Consider the following 25,176-nt stretch of genomic DNA (forward strand, 5'->3'; position numbering starts at 1 on the left):
ACATTTCATTACTCAACCAAGAGTCTTCCCCAGTTCTAATGAGTAGATATCAAAAGGAATGGAGGTTATATAGAAGAATCTACTGTGTGTACCAGCCAACATCCCAGACTTCAATTTTGTACATGGTTTCCCCTTGGGGGAGGGACTTTAAAGGCATGGACTATGAGACATACAATGTCGTAAAAAAATATATAATAATTTTATTAAATACTGTATCAAAAAAGACATAAAACTCATACGAACATATATAAGAAAATCTGTGCGAAAAAAAGCTCTCAGGTGCATAATGTTCTAGAAGGGTCCATAGAAAAGAATGTACACAAGGTATGGACATGTAACAATAGAAATGCATACAATATTTCCTACATGTCACTGAGTTTTTTCTCCGTAACGCGTAGGAAATATTGTATGCTTTTCTATTGTTACATGTCCATACCTTGTGTGCATTCTTTTCTGTGACCCTTCTGGAACATTATGCACCTGAGAGCTTTTTTCGCACAGATTTTCTTATATATGTTTGTATGAGTTTTATGTATTTTTTGATACAGTATTTAATAAAATTATTATATATTTTTTTACGACATTGTATGTCTCATAGTCCATGCCTTTAAAGTTCAGTTCTAATGAGTGTCAGAAACATACCCAGCATTTAAAACCACACACGTACCTCAGTCCCCTTAATCCAACCAACCAACCAATTCATGGAATATTTCAGAGCAGATGATGATTATCCAAAGCAGGATGGGCGTTGTGAAAGTTTATGAAACCCCCCTGTGCAACATTTGCCTTGGTCATTGATTTAAGGTGACAGAATGACTTGTGAGGATATGAATGCTGGGATATATACCCGAACTGATCATTAAAACATAAAGAATGTCTTTACCATTACAGAGCAAATGCAGTTGAATTTGACCAAATATTGCTAGCTATACCAGGATCTAGACCAGCCTTTCTCAACTGTTGTAACATCTAGGAACCATTGAAAAACCTTTCTGGTCTCAGGGAACCCCTGCTAATATTTTCTATATCTAGCACTCATGGTACATTAGTATGATGGTCCTAAAAAAGGATGCTAAATTTAGGGTCAGTAGGAAGAATCACCCCTCAAATAGATAACTAAAAAAAACACTGTGTCACTCTTCTGAGAGGCAGACATTGCTCATGGAACCCCTAGCAACCCCTGGTGGAACCCCAGGGTTCCATGGAATACTAGTTGAGAAAGGGTGATCTAAACAGGTGAAAACCTTCATGGGTTTACAACTTGGCATGGTTGAACGGGATAACTGGACAGGATTGTTCAAGGAACCCCTAACCTCTGGAGGGACCCCAGAGTTCCATGGAATCCCAGTTGAGAGACTAATCTAGACAGATGAGAACCTTCACAGGTTTACAACTTGGCTTGGTTGAAAAGGACGACTAGACAGAATTGCTCAAGGAACCCCTAACAACCTCTGAGGGAACCCCAGGGATTCATAGAATCCTGGTTGAGAAAGATAAATCTAGACAGTTGAGAACCTTCCTAGGTTTACAACTTGGCTTGGTTGAAAAGGATGACTGGACTGGATTGCTCAAGGCACCTCTAGCAACCTCTGGAGGAATCCCAGGGTTTCATGGATCTCTGGTTGAGAAAGGGTGATCTAAACAGGTGAAAACCTTCATGGGGTTTATAGCGTGGCTTGGCTGAAAAGGATGACTGGACAGGGTTGTTCAAGGAACCCCTAGCAACCTCTGAAGGAACCTCCAGGTTCCATGGATCTCTGGTTGAGAAAGGGTGATCTAAACAGGTGAGAACCTTCATGGGTTTACAACGTGGCTTGGTTGAAAAGGATAACTGGACAGGATAGCTCAAGGAACCCCTAGCAACCTCTGGAGGAACTCTGGGGTTCCATGGAATCTTGGTTGAGAAAGACTAATCTAGACAGATGAAAACCTTCACAGGTTTACAACTTGACTTGGTTGAAAATAATGACTGGAGGACAGTTATAGTTTTTCTTTTACTGCTTGTGTTATTGCCTGGTACAATAGAGACCTCCTCATGTAACAGGCGATATTTAGGAATTTTATTGAATATCTTTCCTACCTATTTCCTAATATCTCATTTGCCAAAAACAACAGAGGTTAAAGTTACATTGGTTAATTGACCTGCAGCTGTATGAGAAACCTTAATGAAATGAGACCAAGGTATGGGACTTGGGGGTAATAAAAGGTGAACATCACCCAAGGCTGACATTCAGTTGTGGTGAACACAAGTATTAGACTCCAGTGGTAAGACTTACCTACAGTATATTTCCTCATTACCCCCTACAGGAATAACATATGGGTGTCATTGTCTTCCATTTTCTTACTTATTTTTTTTATTTTATTCTGCTTTTCTGAGAGGGATGAGCAGAGTGATTACTGCAAAAATTTGAGATTTTGCTGATAGCTTAGCTGAGCTGCTTAGGAAAAATTAGCTTGAAAAAAAAAAACTATTAAGAGGCTGCATGTTTTTTGGGGTGTATGTAGGTCGAGGGCTGTTTTTTTTTTGGCACAGAAACAGGTCCAGGATAAGTAAAAGGAGCTTCTGTGACACTCAGGAGGCATTTAAGGTCAACTGCACCCTTAAAAACATTTATCTACTAGAACCAAAGCTCTGCTTTATGGACTACTATGGACCAATACACAAATACTTGTTCAAAGGCTATATGCATCAGGTTGCATTAGGACATTGAACATATATGGGTGTATTGGTCCATAATAGTCTATAAAGTAAGGTTTTGGTTCTAGTGGATGAAGATTCCAGACCTTTGAGGAAGTTGAGGAACCTAAAATATTATTTTTTACCCTTAAAAACAACCCGAAACCACCTTTTTGTCTCGGACGCATCTCGACAAAATGGCAACATTTAGCTGAAATTTTATGATTTTCACCAAAACTTCAGGGAAATGTAAACAGTCAGTTTTGCTCATCCCTAATCACGGAGAAGCTATCGGAGACGGCTGTGTGGTGATCTGGTTATGATGGTTAGTTGTAATGAATTGCAGGAAACTGGGAATTCTCAGATCTTGCCACTGGAGACTTGGGAGTTATTATAAGCTGACATGTGATTCAACTTTAAACCTCAAGAACTTCAGGCACTGCTCTAAGCAAAATCCTATAGCGCTCTGGTGACTTCCACTGAGTGTACGTGCTGGCTTTAAGAGGCCCATACCGGCTCTATGTGCATATGTAGGAAGAAAGAAGATGAAACGCCGCACTCCACAAAAAACAGCCCAGGTGTGAAGGAGAGTGAAAACGTCTTCAGTTGGACTCCTCCCTCAATATGACTAAGTCCTGTAGGTGGGGAAAAATGCGTTAAGGCCATGACTTAGGAGGAGTCAGGTTGAAGCCGCTTTCACACCTGGGTTGTTTTTTGTGGAGTTCAGTGTTTTATCCTCTTTCTTCCCACATATATGAGCCAACTTGCTAGTTACCATGCAAAACTGAAATAAATATTTTTAGATGGAATTAACATTTAAAAATTGAGGTGTTTCCTGTAGCAAAAATAATTTTCTGGGTCACATTTTGATGGCTGCTACATTCAGGATCTTTGCCCTTCCCGTCCTCTATTCTTTATAGATCAGCCTTCATGTATTTAAGTGACCTTGTCATAATTAGTCACAATCAACTGGTCTTGCTTTGTAATGTTGGAGATGTTCCACTACTTATCCAATCAGTTGCCTAAGCTTTATTGGTTGTCAGGAACATAGATTAAATCCAGCCATAGACACTGCAATTTTCTTTTGGTTGCAGGTAAGAAAATCGCTTGATTCCCCCCTCAACACAGCTAGTGTTGATGGGGAATCCCTCCCACTGAGCTTTTGTGTTCTCCCGGCAGAGGGAGCCATCCTTGCCGGGAGAACACACAGTGATTATTGCTAGCCGCTGGCAATAATCCCTTCAAATATCTGACAGGCTGGTTGTACCCAAGTTGACCATTCAACTTGGGTACAATCAGCCTGCCTATCCATGGTTAGGATCTCAACCGGTCCATGCTGAACCGGTCAAGATTTGAACCGTGTATGGCTGGCTTAAGGTGACAGAGTCCCCCCTGTGGCTATAAATACTGGGGTATGTTTCTGACTATCATTAAAGCTAAGGAAGGCAATTGGATAAGTAGCAAAACATCATCAACATTACAAAGCAAGTCGAGTTGAATGTGACTAACTACTACTAGGTAAGCCATAACCTGGATAAATCAGAACATTCACAGTTAAAGTAACCTCAGACGTGAAACTTTTCAAAATTCTTGAACAATTCTTCCATTGTCTTTCCAGCTAGAGCATTCACCTGTCCACACTGGTCTCTGCCAGTCTATTGTTCATAATTGCTAATGCCCCCACACCACCTGAGAAGCCATTGTGCCGGGAACTTGTGCCAATTTGCCTCGGGCAACCATTGGCTGTCTCCGAGAGTTGCTTCTGCATGATGGCCAATGAGACTTTGTTGGACGCCAAGAAGTCTTTCATGGAGATCATCTCACCCGACATCCTCCTGCCGTCCGTCTCACTCTCATAAACTCCGTCCGTTTCAATGGAGATGTTCCGTCTAGTTCGAACATTGTGCGGCATGACCACGTTTCTTTTAGGCCTAAAAAATTTTCTTTGGCATCTTTGGCAACATCGGCATTCTAGTTTCTTTAATATCCAATTGACACACTGTTTGATGACTATCGAAATAACATTAAATAAGGAATATATACAGCAAACCCCCATAAAAATAAAGATGAAATTGCCACAACGATAGAGTCCTTGGTTTTCATATTTGGCTTTTTGACTACTGACCATGTCACCAAATCCGATAGTGCTGAAGGCAACAAAGCAAAAATAAAGAGAGTCGAAGTAGCCCCATCCTTCGATTAGCGAGTACATGGCAGAGGCACAGCAAGATATTATAATGGACGCCAAGCACAAAATGAGCATTACGTAATATACGGATGGTTTCCATCCAGCTAAACTGTCCACCTCCGAGTTACCAGAGCTCCGACGCGTTTCGGGAGGCATGCCTTCCTTCCTCCTCAGCTGCCTCTCGTAAAACGACTTCATGATAAAGGCGATGACTGTGATCAGACGTTCCAGGAAGAGGTTGAAGAACAAGATGGTGGCCGCGCATCCAATCAAGCCGTAGAATATAAGGAAAATCTTCCCTGCAATGGTGGCTGGGGTGGTCATGCCAAAACCTGAAAGGCAAAATATTGATATTTAATTGCTGTTCTGGTTTTAATGCTAGCTACATATTACAATTTTGAAAAAAAAATGCTTTGTTTTGAAGGTAAAATTTGTGAAGGCCAAATTTGCTTGACAATAAATAAACAAATCAAGTCAACTTTTTCTTTCCTTGAAGGGTATGTTTCTAGGGTGTATTTAGGGAAATTTATTTTATTTCCTGTATTTCTTTGTATTCTTGCTCTGTGTGTATTTGTTTGTTATTGCTCTCCATGACAAAGTCCTGTTGGTGGGGCGAAACACGCCAAGGAGGCATGGCTTAGATGGAGCCGGGCTCAGGCTGCTGCTACTTGTGTGGCAGACAAGCTTGCACAGTGTGCGGCAATCGGGAGACATTCTTTGCCTACAGATTGCATAAAGTCAGGACGGACTCCTTACCCAGCCTGCACCCAAAGTGGAATCTATCGACCATGGCTATAGAAGCCTGAGCAGAGACCCAAAGCTCTATACAGGTTCACTGGATAGGCGTGCGCACAGGGTGTGCCGGTTGTGCCTGGACACACCCTAATCTGGGGTCAGCAACCTATGGATCACAATCTACCCATTGATCATGGTTAGGTGATGAGAGTAGACAGCAATCCTTCCTTGCTAACCCCCGGAACCTGGAAATGAGGGGCAGCAGGGGGTGGCATTTGGAACCATTATGTATTTTCCTTCGACAACAGCTGAAAGTAGGCTTTCTGGCATCCGGCTGCAACAGGAGGAAAATAAAGGGGATTGGTACCAGTATATGCTGCCCCCGCCGCCCCTCCTGTCCCTGTTCCTCTTCTTTCTGCTACCCAAGCCCCCCTGTGTGCTCCCCTGGTCCCCCCTCCCCCTGCAGTACCACTGGCTTCCCCTCCTTTCCTCTCCCAATAGCTGCTGTGGAGGAACGTTTGAGGATGGAGAGCAGGGAAGGGTACGGCAAATATGTCATTTACCAGCTACTTCCTTTTCTGAATGAACACAGTGTGTGATTGGCACTGTCCACTGCCCTACTGACAATGTCCATGTTTTCATACATTTATACATAATACAAATATACTGTATACACGGACACACACGCATGTGTGTTAGAGCTCTGGGGTGCACACTCTAATACAATCGGCTGCACACACCTATGGTTCACGGCTTGTTATTTGTGTTTTCACAGCCGGTTTACACCAGAATGTGGTGTAGGAAAGGTGTGTTCCGTTTCCCGCACCGAGTTCAAAATGCACTGCCTTTGCGATCTGTTGTGGGCACCATGCAATCTGGTGCAGCACGTTTTATCAAAAGTAGCCCATGCTGTTCTTTTTGTACCCTTAATGGACGGGCCGCCCCTGATAATAGACATGAGCCGGCAACTCGATAGCTTCTTCATCAAAAGAATTTCTTGCTGCACATCAGCATTTGCAGGATGCAAAAAGATGTTAACGCGTTTCAGCCGAAGCCTTCCTCATAGCATTCATTAATACAATTAAAATTTGATATATATATATATATAACAAAATAGCCGTCACTCTGCTCACACACTCTTTAGATGCAGCGCTTGGGTGAGTTTTCTTGGTGTATATATTGAGTTTTGTTTTTTTCAATTCATTAAAGTTTATTTTTTCCCAAATTATTGCATTTGTGAAACTGCTGCGCAAAAAAATATGTGACATAAAAAACGACTGCCATTTTACTCTCTTAGGCCTCGGCTAGAAAAAAAAAAAAAATTATATATATATATATATGATTGATCAAATGGGGAGGACAGGGGATTATCACGGTGCCAGAGAAAAGAGATATGAAGATAAGATAGCAGATGTAAAATTACAAAAAATACTTTACTTCACAAAATTCAAAGTTCAATACATACAGGAGACGATAAAATCATTAGCTGAGATTGACATATATATTATACATGACCAGAATGCAGTAGGGTGGGCCAGGGGTGGGCGGCCTTCAAAGCAAAAAAAGATTTTAAACTAGTCCTAGAGTCATTGTCAAGTTAACCAGCGCTGCTCAATATGTCTCTGCCATCGACACATCGATTGCCTCTGGTCATGAAAGAGTTAATGCCCTTCCTATTATCCTGGTTAAAATTCATACAATGTAGCAATGTCAATATTTGATAACCATAATATACATTTTATCTGAGAAGCCGCTTTCATCAAAGCGTCCAATCAATTCATTTCAAACTGTTAATTAGCGCGCCGGACTAATTATACCTTGCGGCGACAACTCCCTGCGGGATTTGCGGTCGGGGGGCGAACTTCAGGCCAGTCGCTGAACACAGGAAAATGACGGCTGCGCCATTCTTCAGAGTAAACCAATTAATGGAGATGATGCCGGCTGTCAAATGTCATCATCAACGACATTTTACAACATATGCTTCTCAGCGGCAGCAAATTAGCATTTAATTTCAGGCGACTCGTTTGCCAATTAGAACGGCCGTGAAAACGCAGATCAATTTTATCCGGGCCTTGTGACATACAGACACCGATCAGCTGATTTCTGAAAGCTGACCTCCGGCCTCCCCTCTGGCCTTGCACAGTTGTACCGGCTCCTCTCCTCTCCTGAAATGGCTTTCTCTGATTTCACTGCACTTCAGTGGCGGCTGGTGCTCAATACTGGGGGGGGGGGGGCGGCAAACAAACCTGTCCCCCTCACTTGCACAAATGCGGGAGATGGACGGTAAGGCAGCGATCGGACGGTGGGACGTGATCGGAGGTGGTGCAGGCTCCTGGAAGCTGCCCCTGCCCCCTCACTCGCACTAGCTCCCCCCCCCACCCTCCATGTCCTTAGCTTAGGAGGTGGAGCTGGATCCAGGATAGGGGTCCCCCCACCTGCTGCAGCTTGCCGAGGGAAGAGCAGGACCGCTGTGTCTCCTGAACAGGAAGTGGGTCCTGAGACCCGATTGGCCAGGGCGTCCTAAGACTCCCTGGCCAATCAGGTCTCAGGACCCGCTTCCTGATTCGTCGGGAGGAGAAGCAGGAAGACGTTAGCGATTATTAATTTGCTAATGTCACACAACTGGGCGGGCTCAGGGCACATCGCTCTGCGCCCCAAGCCCACCCTTTTTTGAAGCTAATTAGAGTCTCAGGCTCTAATCATGTGCTTCAAAAAAGAAAAAAAAATTGAAATTCATGCGTTCGGCGCCCTGCATGTAGATTAGGGGCCAGGCGCATGGATTAGGGGGGCAGCGCCCCTGTGCCCCTATTGAAACGGCCGCCACTGCACACTATGAGCTTCTCAATAGAAGCTGCAGCAAGTCAAACAAATGCTTTAAAAGATTTGTGAGTATGAACACTCGGTTATATAGCATGTAATGAGAGTTTTTCATAGTCTGGGTTTAACCCCTTCAATGCTGGGCACTTTCACCCCCTTCCTGCCTAGGCCATTTTTTAGCTTTCAGCGCTGTCGCACGTTGAATGACAATTGCGCAGTCATGCAACACTGTACCCAAATTTATTTTTTATTTATCTTTTTCTTCACACAAATAGAGCTTTCTTCTGGTGGTATTTAATCACTGCTGGGATTTTTTTTTTACTAAAAAAAATAAAATAAAACATTTTTTTTTGGAAAATTTTGGAAATAAGAAATTTTTCACTTTTACCGATGTGCGCCGATAAGGCTGCAATGATGGGCACTGATAAGGTGGCACTTATGGGAGCTGGTGAGGCGGCACTTATGAGCACTGATTAGGTGGCACTGATGAGGAGGCACTAATATGCGCACTGATGGGAACTGATAGGTGGCACTGATATGTGGCTCTGGTGAGCATTAATAGGTGGCACTGGTGGGCACTGATAGATGGCACTTGTGGGCACTGATGGGCAGCACTGGTGGGCACTGATAGGCGACACAGATAGACAGCACTGATGGGCAGCGCTGATGGGCACTGATGGGCACTGATGGGAGGCACTGATGGGCATTGATGGGCAGCACTGATGAGCACCGACTGGCATTACTTATGGGCACTGATGGGCACTGATTGGTGGCACAGCTGGCACTGCATGGGCTTTCCTGTAATCAGGGCACTGATGATCAGTGCCCTGATTACTTGTCCAGGTCTCCTCTGCGAGGAGATGCCGTTGATCGGTACTCCTCGCCACACTCTCTGTCAGTGTGAGGTGAGGAGAGCCGATTCACGGCACTTCCATATTTACATGTGGCCGGCTGTGATTGGACACAGCTGATCACATGGTTACAGAGCCACGGCTCTTTACAGAGATCGTGGTTGCGCCATGTCCTAGCAACATGGCGCGGCCACGATCGCCATGCTCGGTAGCGGCTGTCCTGGGGCGCCGTCATATGACGTCCTCCCTGAACGAGATTTGCATTGTCCCTCCGGCAGTTAATCAGTTAATGACAATTTAATCAGGAAGTAGTAGAGTAGAGCTGCACGATTAATCATTAAAGAATCGAGATCACGATTCAACCGCCCTCACGATCCTAAAACAGCAATTCCTCAGTATTCAGTGCAGAGCCCTTCTCTGCTCACTGCTGACAGCTTTAAAAAAAAAAACAAAAAAACAAAAAAAAAAAACAGGCAGCCTGCCAAGTTTATCACAAGGAAGCTAAAGAGAAACATTGTAACATTTAGTTATTTTAGATCAAAAGAATGAACTTCGGTCTGTAAATGAGATCAATTTAACCACTTAAAGACTAAACTTTTTTCTGACACTTGTTGCTTACAAGCTAAAATCTGTATTTTTTGCTAGAAAATTACTTAGAACCCCCAAACATTATATATATATATATATATATATATATATATATATATATATATACCCTAGAGAATAAAATGGCGGTTGTTGCAATATTTTATGTCACACTGTATTTGCGCAGCGGTCTTTCAAACGCAATTTTTTGAGAAAAAAATATACACTTTAATGAAGTAAAGAAAAAAAAACTGTAAAGTTTGCCCAATTTTTTTGTATAATGTAAAAGATGATGTTACGCCACGAGTTTCGTGATCTCTATTCTAAGGAAAAAAATTGTGATTCTCATTTTAGCCAAAATCGTGCAGCTCTACTGTAGAGGTATCATTCATGCCATATATTGTTTTGTTTGATGAATACCATCTCTAAGACCTTATTATACAAAATGTAAGGTTCTTTCTTATAGTTGCGCCTTAATCAGGAAATATTACAGTATAGATAGCATTTATGCCTTATATGGTTTATAAACTTTTACATACTCTCAACAGTCTCTTGGCTTGCCTGTCTATCTTCTTTAATGAATACCATCTGTAAAGCCATAACTGTCACTTTTAAACCTATAGAATTACAACTTTCTAGACATATCTAAAATAATATATATTTTCTCATAGACACCATCAGATATGGACCTGGCATAAATTTATTCCAGTTTTCACATATCTCGCCGTGCAGAGTGCTCCATATTTTATGAAAGCTGAAATTACATTTCTGCTTTCCACATCCTGTTTTTACAACATCACTGATTATTTTAGAATGGTCTGAGCAAAAAAAATAAATAAAAAAAATATATATATATATAATTTTATCTGACAGCTTTCCAGCCATAAACTGAGAAGAAAAAGAAAATCTCATCAATATTAAAGCGGAACTTCAGTCATTTTTTCATCTTTCCATCTATTAAATCTTCTGCCCTTGTTGTTGTTGTTTTAACTTTGGATAGTAAAACATTTTTTTTTCTGCCAGTAAATCCCTTATACAGCCCACTTCCTGTTTCTTGTCTGGTCATTAGTCTAGGCTTATGACATCATGGCACAGCTCTCTCTCTCACTGGTAAGAGTTTGCCAGGAAGGGAGGGGGTGAGTCATAAGAGGGCCAATGAGAGCTGCAGAGCTGGAGGCGTGCCTCTGTGTAAATCCAGGAAGTGAACAGGCAGCAGCTTCACCTGCCCACAGTTAAAATGGTTGCAGCCAGACTCAGTGGAGGGAGATTTCTGCAGCATATTTGGCAAGTACAGAATCACAGTGTATATAAAACAATAGGCAACGTGGTTGGAGGGAAGCTTCAGAATGGCAAAGATGTTGTTATTAATAATGTGAGCAGACTGCAGTTCCTCTTTAACTTCCAAGCTTCAGTCAGTCATTTCATACTGTTACCTGATCTGAGAAAAAATGTCAAATTCTTTTTCAGACGCAGAGAACTCCGTTGCAGACTCTAATGTGAGGACAAGCCGGGAGCGGTGCAGCATCAGACTAGGGCCAATGAAGATTTCTGCCCCCCCTCCCCCCCGCCGAGGATGAGAGCCCGTCCACTCAGTGTGCAAATTCCCATTTTATTCTCCTATCTGCCCAGAAGTGAGCGCAGAAGGATGCTGGCAATAAAAAGTTAGATCATTTAACTTTATTCAACTACTTCAGTCCCAGAGCAATTTCATTTTCATTTCATCTGCCACTTTTTTTTTTTTTTTTTGCCTTTTTAAGGTGTTATATACTATTCTTTTGGGATATTTAATGTTTTATTTACAAATATGCACATTTAAAGCTGACCTTTTTTGCTTGCTCTGATTTCACTGCTGTGAGCTTCTCACAATGTGCATTAGAAGCCAGATGAAGCCCATTTTATTTCCTGGCTGGAAGATGCCCATCTTGCCCTTTCCTCCCCAGCCTTATTTTCCCGCCCCTTACAGTCATTGGATTTCAGTTCTTCCAGTTATGGAAGTTCAGCATCACATATGGGAATGACCATAACCTTCAGAATTCTGTGCTGGGACGGAGTAACTCCCATTTTGCTATCCTGACGCAGCCGATCAAGATGGCCAAAGACTCCAAACTAAAGCCGCGTACACACAAGCGGAATTTCCGACAGAAAGAGTCCGATGGGAGCTTCTCATCGTATATTCCGACCGTGTGTGTGCCCCATCGGAGTTTTCCTGTCGAAAATTCAGGCGGACTTAGATAGAGAACATGTTCTATATTATTCTGACGGAACAAATTACTATCGGAAAAATCGCTCGTCTGTATGTTGTTCCAACGCACAAAAAACGACGCATGCTCTGAAGCAAGTACGAGACGGAAGCGATTGGCTACTGGCTATTGAACTTCCGTTTTCTAGTCCCATCGTACGTGTTGTACGTCACTGCGTTCTGGACAATCGGACTTTGGTGTGATCGTGTGTATGCAAGACAGCTTGAGCGGAATTCCGTCGGAACTCCGTCGGAATAAACCTTCAGAGTTTATTCCGACGGCAAAACCGGTCGTGTGTACGGGGCATTAGAAGAAGAAAAGGTGAAGATGAAAGCGCTGGTGACAAGGGGAACTGCGGCCATCGCATCTCTGGAAAAGGGTAGACACGTGCACTGCCGAGAAATTCATTCGTTTTGCGTTTCATTCACTTTTATTTTTCGTTTTTCGGGTCATTCGTTATGATCGCTATTCGTAAATTTGAAAATTCGTTATTTCGTAAATGATTTCCTTTCAAATTTGGCTGTTAGTGAACGTAACGAATGCAAATTTACACGAAGTTACGAATGATCAGGAATAAAAAATGCGGCATCTAAACAAATGGAATGGAACAAATTAATAATAAATAATAATAATAAAAACTTTTTATTATTATTATTGTTATTTATTATTATTAGTTTTTTTATGTTTCATTCATTTAGATTAGGGCAGTGGACGGTGTCAGTAGAGCAGAGGACGGTGTCAGTAGAGCAGTGGACGGTGTCAGTAGAGCAGAGGATGGTGTCAGTAGAGCAGAGGACGGTGTCAGTAGAGCAGTGGACGGTGTCAGTAGAGCAGAGGACGGTGTCAGTAGAGCAGAGGACGGTGTCAGTAGAGCAGTGGACGGTGTCAGTAGAGCAGAGGACGGTGTCAGTAGAGCAGTGGACGGTGTCAGTAGGGCAGAGGATGGTGTCAGTAGAGCAGAGGATGGTGTCAGTAGAGCAGAGGACGGTGTCAGTAGAGCAGAGGATGGTGTCAGTAGGGCAGAGGACGGTGTCAGTAGAGCAGAGGACGGTGTCAGTAGAGCAGAGGACGGTGTCAGTAGAGCAGTGGACGGTGTCAGTAGAGCAGAGGACGGTGTCAGTAGAGCAGTGGACGGTGTCAGTAGGGCAGAGGACGGTGTCAGTAGAGCAGTGGACGGTGTCAGTAGAGCAGAGGACGGTGTCAGTAGAGCAGAGGACGGTGTCAGTAGAGCAGTGGACGGTGTCAGTAGAGCAGAGGACGGTGTCAGTAGAGCAGTGGACGGTGTCAGTAGAGCAGAGGACGGTGTCAGTAGAGCAGTGGACGGTGTCAGTAGAGCAGAGGACGGTGTCAGTAGAGCAGTGGACGGTGTCAGTAGGGCAGAGGACGGTGTCAGTAGAGCAGTGGACGGTGTCAGTAGAGCAGTGGACGGTGTCAGTAGGGCAGAGGACGGTGTCAGTAGAGCAGAGGACGGTGTCAGTAGAGCAGTGGACGGTGTCAGTAGAGCAGAGGACGGTGTCAGTAGAGCAGAGGACGGTGTCAGTAGAGCAGTGGACGGTGTCAGTAGAGCAGAGGACGGTGTCAGTAGAGCAGTGGACGGTGTCAGTAGAGCAGAGGACGGTGTCAGTAGAGCAGTGGACGGTGTCAGCAGAGCAGTGGACGGTGTCAGTAGGGCAGAGGACGGTGTCAGTAGAGCAGTGGACGGTGTCAGTAGAGCAGTGGACGGTGTCAGTAGGGCAGAGGACGGTGTCAGTAGAGCAGTGGACGGTGTCAGTAGGGCAGAGGACGGTGTCAGTAGAGCAGTGGACGGTGTCAGTAGGGCAGAGGACGGTGTCAGTAGAGCAGTGGACGGTGTCAGTAGGGCAGAGGACGGTATGAGTAGAGCAGTGGACGGTGTCAGTAGAGCAGTGGACGGTGTCAGTAGAGAAGTGGTCCCCGGTCCCTTTCTCTGCAGCCTCAGCTGCACTAGGCAATGCATGAATAGGAAGTGCTCTGTGCTATCCTTCAGTTATGAATGGACACAGTGAGTGATTGATACTGATCACTCACTGCGTTCATTCAGAAAAGGAAGGGGCTGGTAAATTACTTATTCCCCCATTCTCCATCCTGAAGCCTCCCCTCTGTGTGACCGCAGCTTTCTTCTGCCTCTCGGGTGCCTTTGTTGCCACACCGCCTACCAGTCACCTCCTTTGTCAGATGCTGCCGGGTATTGCAAACCTCCTAGTGTGTCTTCTACAGTATTGTGACTGTGTACTACAAGTCCTCCTGTTGCCACCTCGTTGGAACATTGAGTTAATATATTGTACTGCATTCCTTGGCCTCCGTGTGCATTTTCTCCACTTTGGGTACCAAATATCCGGCCCTTCTTACAGATAGAACTCAATTACTTCCAGCAGTTCCCTAAGGAGTGATCGCTACACATGAATTCTCTGAATAATATTGCACATTTTTGCATAATTGAGTGTTTGACTCTCAACAATAAGCACAAATATTAACCACAAATACTATCAAATATGTCAGCTTCTCTGAATGGTAAGGGAGAGAGAGACATTTGATTCACAATTTAATTTTATATTTCTTTTTTCAGTGTACTGGTCGTGGCGCTCCCCACTACCGCGGATTGCCACCCACATATAACGCAGGTTTAACACCTTAACCACTGCGATCTGACAAAAATTCACACCTTCGACCATGTGACTCCCACATTGGGGATTGGATTATGTAATTATAATAAGGTGGTTTTACAACTTCCAGTCATGTCTGGGACAATCAGTGTCTGCCTTGACACCTCTCATGACACCATGATAATTGGATTATGGTTATGTGTGGTTATAAATGCCGGGACGTGTTCTCAACTCGTATTTGAACTGAGGAACATTCTTAAAAGAGTGCTGATTTGTCTTTAACATCACAAAACAAGTCCAGCTGAATGTGTCTAAACATTACCAGCTATACCATGACCTGGATAAATGAGAACCTCCACACATATACTGCAGATTAAAAGGTTTGATGTTATCACTGACCCTAAATCACCACCTCCTATCGTTTTTCTACTCTACCTTGAGGCCTCCAGGGTACAAGGCGGCTTCCGACAGAGGCAAGGCTTAACTTGGTCCACCTAGCCCTCTGCTCATGGTCAGCCGAAGCCAACCAATGAGTACTAGATAAGGGGCTCCCGCGAACAGAGACCCCACTGGTTCAGGGAGGAAGGAACCTGATGGTCACAAATTCTCCCCCAAGACTTCATGGTAGGCCAGAGGGTCTACACCCTCCATCCTAGTGAGAAAAAGAAGCAGGGACAAAATTGCAGTGACAAACGTGAAGAAAAAATAAAGAAGTGCCCGTGCTAGTGCATAGGCTAGGTCCTGAGGCCTGGTAACAAAAATTGCCCCCAGACTCAGCCAAAAGGCCTAGCCCTAGGGGGCACAGTTCAGAAAAACCATAAGTGCCATGGCCATGTGCTCAGTTTGCTTCCCACACCCAAGTGATACTAAGAGCACCCCTGGGGCAACCAACTCCCAGGGGGCAATGAATGACACAGTGGGCTCTCTGCCTTCCCAGCCTATGACCAGACTAGGTAGACCCATTCAAATCAGTATGCACTGGGTCCCTCCAGTCTTCCCGGGGGAATAAATCGTGTGGTCCACATCCCATGGACACCCTGGTTTCTGTTCCAAGAATCTTGCAGGTCAGCTTGGAACGCTGATCCATTGGAATACTCCCAAGGACATGAATTCCTTTGCTCGAGTTTTCTCCAGTTTGAACGTTCTTTCCACTGCTCAAAGCCTGGTCTGAAGTTACTCAAGAGGTGCATGTGGGGTCCTGGCATTTCTCTCTAAGGAACTAAGGTCTGAAATAGCACATTGGGGTCTGTGAAATACCACTACAACAAAAGGTTAACTCGTGAGGAAGTTGCTATGCATAATCGGAAGGAAGATCAGCAACCAGTCATTGGCATGGTATCTGAACAGGTGACAGGTCCTCCGGTAGTGAGGGGGTTCGGTGTTCGGCTCCGACCCTAGTTGTCTGCCCCTGTCGGTCACCGGGAGTGGATTAGCATTACGGAGATCTAATACCTGGTCACTTGGTACAAAACGAGAAGGGTTAAGTGGAGCACGTATGAGGTCCAAGCTATGTGCACAGCTGGACCCCATTCCGTTACTGGGAGTGAGGTAACAGAAGGACGCCGACTGGTGAAGAGGGCATAGGCTCTGCACGTCCCCCGAATGCAACACATACACTTATACAAGTGTGTAGGACAACATCTTGTGGAGGAAATCCACATACAACACTACACACAAGTGGCTCATCTCTAAAGAGGAACTGCAGTCTGCTCACATAATTTGTAATTAAAACATCTTCGCCATTCTGAAGCTTCCCTCCAACCACTATGCATATTATTTCATATATACTGTGATTCTGTACTTGCCAAATATGCTGCAGAAATCTCCCTCCACTGTGTCTGGCTGCATCCATTTTAACTTTGGGCAGCTGAAGCTTACTTCCTGGATTTACACAGACACACAGAGGCACACCTACAGCTCTGAAGCTCTCATTGGCCCTCTTATGACTCAAAGATAATAGATGGAAAGATGAAAACAATTACTGAAGTTCCGCTTTAACCACCTGACCTCTGCAAAAATGTACCCTTCCCTTCATGACGAGGCCACGGCACTGCGTTATTTTAACTAACAATTTTTCCCCACAAATAGAGCTTTGGTGATATTTGATCACCTCTGTGTTTTTTATTTTTTGCGCTATAAATAATAAAAGACCGTCATTTTGAAAAAAAAATGTTTTTTACTTTCTGCTGTAAAACATATCCAATACAAAATGAAAAAAATCTAATTACTTAAAAAAATTAAGGCCAAAATGTGCTACATATTTTTGGAAAAAAAAAATCCCAATAACTCAAAGGAGTGGGATGGAAATTTTTTTTTTGTTGAACGAACAAATTTCTAACAGTGAATGTGGCTTTTATTTGGGAAATTGCATTCATTCCAAATCCATTCATTTCAAATCTTAAGGCTTCATGCACACCAAGGCTTTTGTAAATGCTTTCCTCCCAGCAGGAGAATAGCAGCTTCAAAAAATGCGCTGAAAGGAGTTGTAAAGTCTCGAGGTTTTTCACCTTAATACATTCTATGCATTAAGGTAAAAAAACACCTTGCAGTCACCGCCCCCCCCAGCCCCCCCGTTTTACTTACTTGAGCCCCGAATTTCCGTCGGCGCGTCCCTCTCTCCACGGGGTCCCGGCTCTTGATTGGATAGATTGATAGCAGTGCAGCCATTGGCTCCCGCTGCTGTCAATCAAATCCAATGATGCGGGTGCCGGGGGGCGGGGCCGAGTCCTGCATTCGGCCTCTATGGACGCCGAATGCTGGACTCGGGAGCTCGCCCGCTGTCAGGAAGATCCTGCCAGCAACAGTCGATCCAGACCTGCCTGGTGCGCGATCACGGGCGCCAATGCGCATGCGCGTGCTCCCATTAGTGCCAGGCAGGCTATTTAAACCTGACTGACACAGGTGAACTTTGCCGTCTGCTCTTCAGCGTTCCATGTGTTCCTTGCCTATCTGAAATCTGTTCCTGTGTTGATCCGGCTTGCCTGAAGACCATCCCTGCTATGCGCCTGCATCTGACCCCGGGCCTGTCCGACTGCTCTTCTGCCTGCTCCCCTGGTCCTTCTGCTGCCCGCCTGATAACCGACCCGGTTTGCCTGACCTCCCACAAATATTTATCCAGCTTGTTCCTGGTTCCAGTCCGTTGATCCGGTTCCAGCCTGCTGTGCCTGTTTGCTGATCCAGCCTGTTACTGGTTCCAGTCTGCTGATCCAGGTCCAGCCTGCTGTACCTGCCTACCCACCCTGCCTGCTCCGGGTACCAGCCTGCTGTGCCAGTTCCTGCCTTCTATCTTCTGCAAGGAATCTCCCGAACCTCTGGACTGATCTCCTGCTGTTGATCCTGCCAGGTACTCGTACCACTCCCCACTCCTCTGCTTCTTGTTTATCCTATCAGGGGTCTCGAGTCGGAGCGTAAGAGAGGCCATCCTCTGCAATTCGGGCTCACCTACTAGGTATGTAACACCCGCAAGGTAACCCCCTCGGGAGAGAGCTTCTCCAAGGGGGTTATCTAATGCGGGGAGGAGCCGTGAGAGCCGGGGACACCAGAAGATGATGTTCGGGGCCAATCTGTGCAAAACGAGCTGCACAGTGGAGGTAAGTATGATATGTTTGTTATTTAAAAAAACAAACCCTTACAATCTTTTTAATGTCCCTGGTGAAGTCAGTTCCCCCCAGCGTCAGTTAGTGTCAGATTGTCCACTGATCTCAATCCCATTATAAGTTGCTGCCATACACACAGTTCCCAGAAGGCAACGGGGCCGCTCACCGAGGAGCAGAACACGCCACGGAATAGGAAGAGGCAGATTAGGAAGACTGCCTAGCAACAAGGTTTAAGGTAAGTTTAACATTTTTTTTTTTCAAATGTTTTTTTTTAATTTTTTTAGGATTTTTCATGCAATTTTTTTTTTTTAGGGTGGCCTTCCACTTTAAGCTGCGTTTTTTGCGAAAGCGTTTAGGTTGGTGCTTGGGCATTTATTTATTTAATTGGCCAGAATATGAATTTATTCTGGCCACTGAAATAAAAGAACACTCGAGCACTTAGGTGCATTTAGACAAGTTTACATGTGTTAAGGCGCATTTTTGGTGCTTATTTCTGCCAAAACACTTCTCACTTGAGCACATGAGTGATGTTTTTTTGGTTCTGCCTGTAATCACCTGTGTGTGAATGGACAGTTGGACACATAGGGAATAGCTCCCAACTGTCCCTGATTGTGAGGGACTGTCCCTGATTTGGAGCAATGTCCCTCTGTCCCTCTTTCCCCCTCATTTGTCCCTCATTTTGGTCTGATCCATATAGTTGTATATTATATTAGTATAATATGCATTTTTTTCTTTCAAAAAGTGTTTCCCAGTGCTAAACCTTTCATTCAATTTCTAAATTGCTGCATTTGTAAAATTTAATAGCCATTATAATGGAATAGTAGTGGTAAAAAAAAAGCCCTTGTGGATTTATTTCACTTTTTTTTTGGTTATTTCTCCTTTAAGGGGGTGTGGCAGGGGGTGTGTCCTATGCTTACATACATTTGCTGGTAGGTGTCCCTCATTCCCATCTCAATATGTTGGGAGGTATGCATAAGCTAACATGGAGGGGTGTTTAGAGGCAGAAAAAAAAAAGTCAAACGCCTGTAAAACAGTTGTTTATTGACCTTAAGCGTGCATGAGGCCTAAAAGCAAATTAAATTTTGAAGCACTTTCAAACAACATTCATCAAATCACCAAATGAGCCCTAACCATTTTCCACTCTATTCAAAGAAAAACATTTTAGCTTTACATACACTTTAGCAGAGGGTGAAAATGGGCTTTTAACAATTTTTGCTGCTGTAACTTTTACGTTGGTGGCAGCGCTGCATTGTACACAAACTCCTCGCCGCTATAGAGGCCGTGAGTTTGTTTAACTTTTTACACCTAGCTTTCTAGTAAAAGTGATTTTTGTGGCTCTCCAGCTAGTTGATCACTTCTGCACTGCACTGTCAAGAACGTGTGGTCCCCCTCCACCTGACCCCTCCCCTGCCCGATGTACCGGGCTTACATATCAGTGTCGCTCCGAAACGCGTTGAGCGCGCCGGTGACGTTATGGCGCTCAGCGTTGTGGTCCAGTGTGCGTCCCAGCCCTCGCTCCAGGCTCACTCTTATCTCACCATCATCCAGCCAGGGGGAGACAGCCATGGCAGTGGTGGTGACAGCTCCAGCGTGACTTTCCATAAACACCGGACATTGAGCATATAGATGTGTCTGTTTTATGCTTCTAACATGTGAGTGTTACTTAAATTTGTTTACAGTCTACACTCAGAGGCGCCTGTACTCTTTTCTCTTTGCATGCCCCTGCTGGGTGACCAGGACTTCCATAGCGGGTGTCAGAAGGGAGAGCGGAGGGCGATGAACAAACATCCATTGGCTGATCTCCCCTGGGTTGTATGAACCCAGAAGTAATCCGCTTGGGGCACTTCCAGGTTCAGAGTAGATGTCAGGGCTGGGCTCAGCCCTTCCTTCTCTGAGCTGGTCGCTCAGCTGTTGGCTAATTGCCAGCTCCTATCTCTCCACAGTTACTCAGCTGTTGATGATATCCTGCTCGTCAGTCCTGCCTACTTAAGCCGTCCCATCCAGAGAAGCTCTGCCTTCGCCTCACAGAAATCTCCTGCGATCCTGTTCAAGACTTGCTTTGCTGACATCCCTTCTGGCTCCAGATCCTGCTTGCTGTTCCACTACATTGATCCCTGACGTCTGGCTTGGCTGACTATCCGTTCCAGTTACTGAACTTTGGCTATGTTTTGACTACGTTTGTTCTTTTTACTTTTAATATTAAACAAGTGTGATTTAACTGTACTTCTGTCTCGGCCTGATTTCATGGTTTCTGACAGTAGATATGTTCATTTTTGTTTCATTCGTTCTTTTTTTTTTTGTATTTCAGGTCATTCGTTATTATTTTTGCAATCCGTAAATTTGAAAATTTGTAAATTCAAAAATCCGAAAATAAGAAGGAAAATCCAAAAATTCTAAATAATAACTCAATAACTAATAACAGCTAACTAATAAATTATAGGTATTGGAATTTCCTTTCAAATTTGTCTGTTAGTGAACGTAACGAATATGAATGCATCCAAAGTTACGAATTATCTGAAATAATGAATGCCACATTTAAACAAATGCAACGGAATGAATTAATGATAAATAATAATAATAAAAGATTTTAATTATTATTATTGTTGTTATTTACTATTATTATTTTGTTATGTTCCATTCGTTTAGATACAACATTCGTTATTTCGGATAATTCATAACTTCAGATAAATTTGTATTCGTTACGTTCAACAGCCAAATTTGAAAGGAAATTCCAATACCTATAATTTAATTATTAGTTATTATTAGTTAATTAGTTATTATTTAGAATTTTCGGATTTTCGTTCTATGGAATTTTCGGATTTTCTTCCTTATTTTCTGGTTTTCTAACTTACAAATTTTCGAATTTACGAATTGCGATCAGAACGAATGACCTTTCAGATTTTCGAATTTTCAGGTTTTTGGATTTCTGAATTTCCGATTTTACAAATAATCGGAAAAATGTGTTAAATTTGTCTAAATTTGTTAAATTCATTTGGACCGAAACAAATTGCACGTGTCTAGTTCAGAGCTCCCAATCTCTAGAGTTATAATTCTAGACCCATCATACAACTATCATGCTAAACCTAAGATAATATTCCTGCACTTGCAAAAAAAACTGTAAACCTTAGTGACAAAAAACTAAGTAAAACAAATGCAAAACCGCCAAAAAAATAAAAATGATAATAAAATGCCATAAATATATCCCCTATTTTGTAGATGCTATAACTTTTGCACAAAGCAATCAATAAACACTTATTGCGATTATTTTTTTTTTACCAAAAATATGTAGAATACATATTGGCCTAAACTGATGAAGAATTTTGTTTTTTTTAAAGATTTTTTGGGGATATTTTTTTTTTTATAGCAAAAAGTAAACAATATTGTTTTTTCTTTTCAAAATTGTCGGTCTTTTTTTGTTTATAGTGCAAAAAAAAAAAAAAAAAACCCCACAGGAGGTGATCAAATACCACCAAAAGAAAGCTCTATTTGTGGGAAAAAAAGGATGTAAAATTTGTTTGCGTACAACATCGCATGACCGCGCAATTGTCAGTTAAAAACGACGCAGTGCCGTATTGCAAAAAATGGCCTGTTTATTAAGGGGGAAAATCTCCTTAAGTGGTTAAAGAATAACTCCACTTTCATGGGGAAAAAAAAGCAAATAAAGAAAAAATTATATAATTTAATTATATAAAGTCGTATTGTAATTGAATGTTATTAAAAATGACCTTTCCTTTTCAATCTGCAGCCGCTGTAATTTTTCATAAATGCAAAGTAATATTGCTACATTGAGTTGTTCTGTACACAGAATGTGTACTGACCACTCCCCAGAAACATAATTTCCTGCTTATGCGATTGGCTCACCAGTTTTTCCAGAAGTCTGCCTAAGATACAAGTCAGATTTCAGGCATCCCCTGCAACAAAAATGTCATTTTTGGTGAGATACTCCCAGTAGGAACAAAGTAGGGATGCAGGCCCAGCAGCTTTCCTCATTAGGGCCCTGCAGCTGCCACAGCTGACTGATAATTATGAAACCAATCCCATTAGACCCACTTGGCACAGAGGCACAGACAAACACACAGGGATTTCATCAGCATAACAAAAGGTAGGAATCTGCAACAAAGGTTGTTATAATGCTTGTAATGTACACAGATCACCCAAAGGGGGAATTTTTTTCTCTCAACAAAATTGGAGTTACGCTTTAAGCGACATTTTCAAAGCCTGTACAAGTTATCATTTTAGAGTTAACCATGAATTATGGCACTACGATTATTGCTTTCATCCTGATGTTCCCAACAATACATCTCATGTGTGGTGCCATTTATGCCTAAATACACAGGTGCACCCTATGCTACATATTTGCATTGGCGTGTGTATGGGGAAGAGGGGCTTGAGTGATTTTAAAAAATGTTTAAAGTTTTTTTTGTTTGATTATAATTTTTATTTTGATTATTTGATTACCCCCAATGTCTCCCTTGCTCTCCACTGCAGCTAATCAACGAGGTCATTTTGTTTTCATGTTCAAACTGTGCATTTTATTATGTGTACGCAAAGTGAGAAAAAAAAGGCTCTGGCAGTGAAAGAGTTTCAAATAACATTTACATGTTACAACTTATATGAGACTTTAGCAACTGCGTTTACATCTAATTTTATTTCAAACAGTTCCATTCTACGGCTACAGTCTTGACATTGCTACGCTGAAGGGCCCATAGAGACAAGCAGATTAAATATGGAGCTCTCTGCTGGGTATGCTTTCTATAATATATGCCCGAGTATGTTCCCCCGAAGGGCTTGTGCTCACTCTGTGGCGTCACGGGCGAGCAGACTCTCCTGAAGTAATTAGGAGCTGAACGCTTTTCACTTTTGTGCTCGCCGAGTTCTAAGCTGCGGGATGAGAAGAGCAGCAACATAAGGAATAGAGCGTCCCTCCCCGTCCCCAGTGCCTCCTGCACAGAAACTGGATGCATGGGCGCCGCTTGTTTTATAAAATCCTGCTGGGAGCCCTTGCAAAAATGCACCATATACACTGCAGGGGGCGCACTCAGAACTCTATTCTTTATCAAAAGCACTGCCAGCAGGCGACATTGTACATTCTGATTGCAAAGTTTTAAAGTAAAAGCAAAAATGTTAGTGACTGTGTCCCCGCTGGGTAGATTCACCTTCTTTTCTATTTGTCCTGGTGAGGGGAAATCTATATTTTTACAGCTGTCACCAGAAAAGGAATTGAGAGAAATCTTCTCAACCTTTTTTTAAGTTGCAGAACCTTAAAAAAATAACGTATAAAATGAACTTCACATCAGAGGTCCTCCATCACATAAGCGGCCACACCCTCGTCACATCAGAGGTCCTCCCATTACATCAGAGGTTTCCCATCACATCGGAGGTCCTCCCATCATATCAAAGGTTCCCTCATCACATCAGAGGTTCCCTTATCACATCAGAGGTCCCCCGTCACAGCAGAGGTCCCCCCATCACATCAGAGGTTCCCTCATCATATCAGAGGTCCCCTGTCACAGCAGAGGTCCCCCCGTGACATCAGAGGTCCCCCATCACATCAGAGGTCCTCCCATTACATCAGAGGTTGCCCATCACATCAGAGGTCCTCCCATCATATCAAAGGTTCGCTCATCACATCAGAGGTCCCCCGTCACAGCAGAGGTCCCCCCCATCACATCAGAGGTTCTCCCATCGCATCAGAGGTTCTCCCATCGCATCAGAGGCTCTCCCATCATATCAGACGTTCCCTATCACATGAGAGGATCCCTCATCACATTAGAGGTTCCCTCATCACATCAGAGGTTCCCCCATTGCATTAGAGGCTCTCCGTCACATCAGAGGTTCTACACCACATTAGAGGTCCTTCATCACATCAGAGGTTCCCCCATCTCATCAGAGGTCCTTCCCATCACATCAGAGGTCTCCATAACATCAGAGGTCCTCCCATCATATCAGAGGTTCCCCCATCACATGAGAGGTCCCCCCTATCACATCAGAGAATCCCCATTACATCAGAGATTCCCCATCACATCAGAGGTCCTCCATCACATCAGAGATTCTCCCAGCACGTCAGAGGTCCTTCATCACATCAGAGGTCCTCACCATCACATCAGAGGTCCTTGCCATCACATCAGAGGTTTTCCCATGACATCGGAGATCCCCCCATCACACCAGAGGTTTCCCTAATCAAATCAGAGCTCCCCCATGACATCAGAGGTCCTCCATCACATCAGAGGTCCTCCATCACATCAGAGCCCCGTTGCAGTTAGCTGGTGATGTCCACTCTATAGGTGGGTAGAGCTGCTAGTCACAGTCCTCGGAACAGGATGCACCAAAGCGTGGGATGGAAGCAGAACCAGAAGACGAGCAGCGAGACACTGAATCAGCAGGCAAAGTGTTAGAAGTCTAGTTGGAGGCCAAGGTGCTGAGAGGGCTCCCCTTGCGGCTGAGTGCAGCGCAACCCTGAAGGTGGAACAGGGAATGCAGTGCCCAAAGAAGCAGGGTTTGCCGGTGGCTGTAGCCTGATGACTTGATCACTGTGGAGCAGCTGAAGCAAGCTGGATGCACTGTGTGGCAGGCGTGCTAGAAAGGAGCGAGACGTAGCGGGTAGCTGGGAAATCTGGTAGGAGAATCAGAGGCCAGGCCAGGGGTCATACACAGTAGGACCAGTCCTTAAGCAGATTCAGGATTCAAGTAGGGTCACTGGAACAAGCCGAGGTCAGTCATGGTAAGACAGGCAGAAGCAGAGTCGGTGAGTCAAGGTGGGATCAAGCAGTGGAACAGGCAGAAGTAGGTCAGATTATAAGCCAGGGGTCAAGCCAGAAGATCAGGATAAGCGGGCAGAGGAAGCCGGGTCGTTCAACAGGAAGTCC

The 25,176-nt window shown here is 43.8% G+C and overlaps 1 protein-coding gene across 1 annotated transcript in view; it reads right to left on the bottom strand.

Annotated features, from left to right (window-relative positions):
* Positions 1-586: 586 nt before the first annotated feature.
* Positions 587-25,176, bottom strand: part of KCNK13 (potassium two pore domain channel subfamily K member 13) — a 135,837-nt gene continuing 111,247 nt past the window's right edge. The window contains exon 2 of the mRNA XM_073610390.1: positions 587-5,197. Coding sequence (XP_073466491.1) covers positions 4,305-5,197 — 893 coding nt within the window. The 3' untranslated portion in view covers positions 587-4,304. The remainder of the gene's footprint in view (positions 5,198-25,176) is intronic.

This window comes from Aquarana catesbeiana, linkage group LG13, assembly GCF_042186555.1.
Source record: "Aquarana catesbeiana isolate 2022-GZ linkage group LG13, ASM4218655v1, whole genome shotgun sequence".
Taxonomy (NCBI): Eukaryota; Metazoa; Chordata; class Amphibia; order Anura; family Ranidae; genus Aquarana; species Aquarana catesbeiana.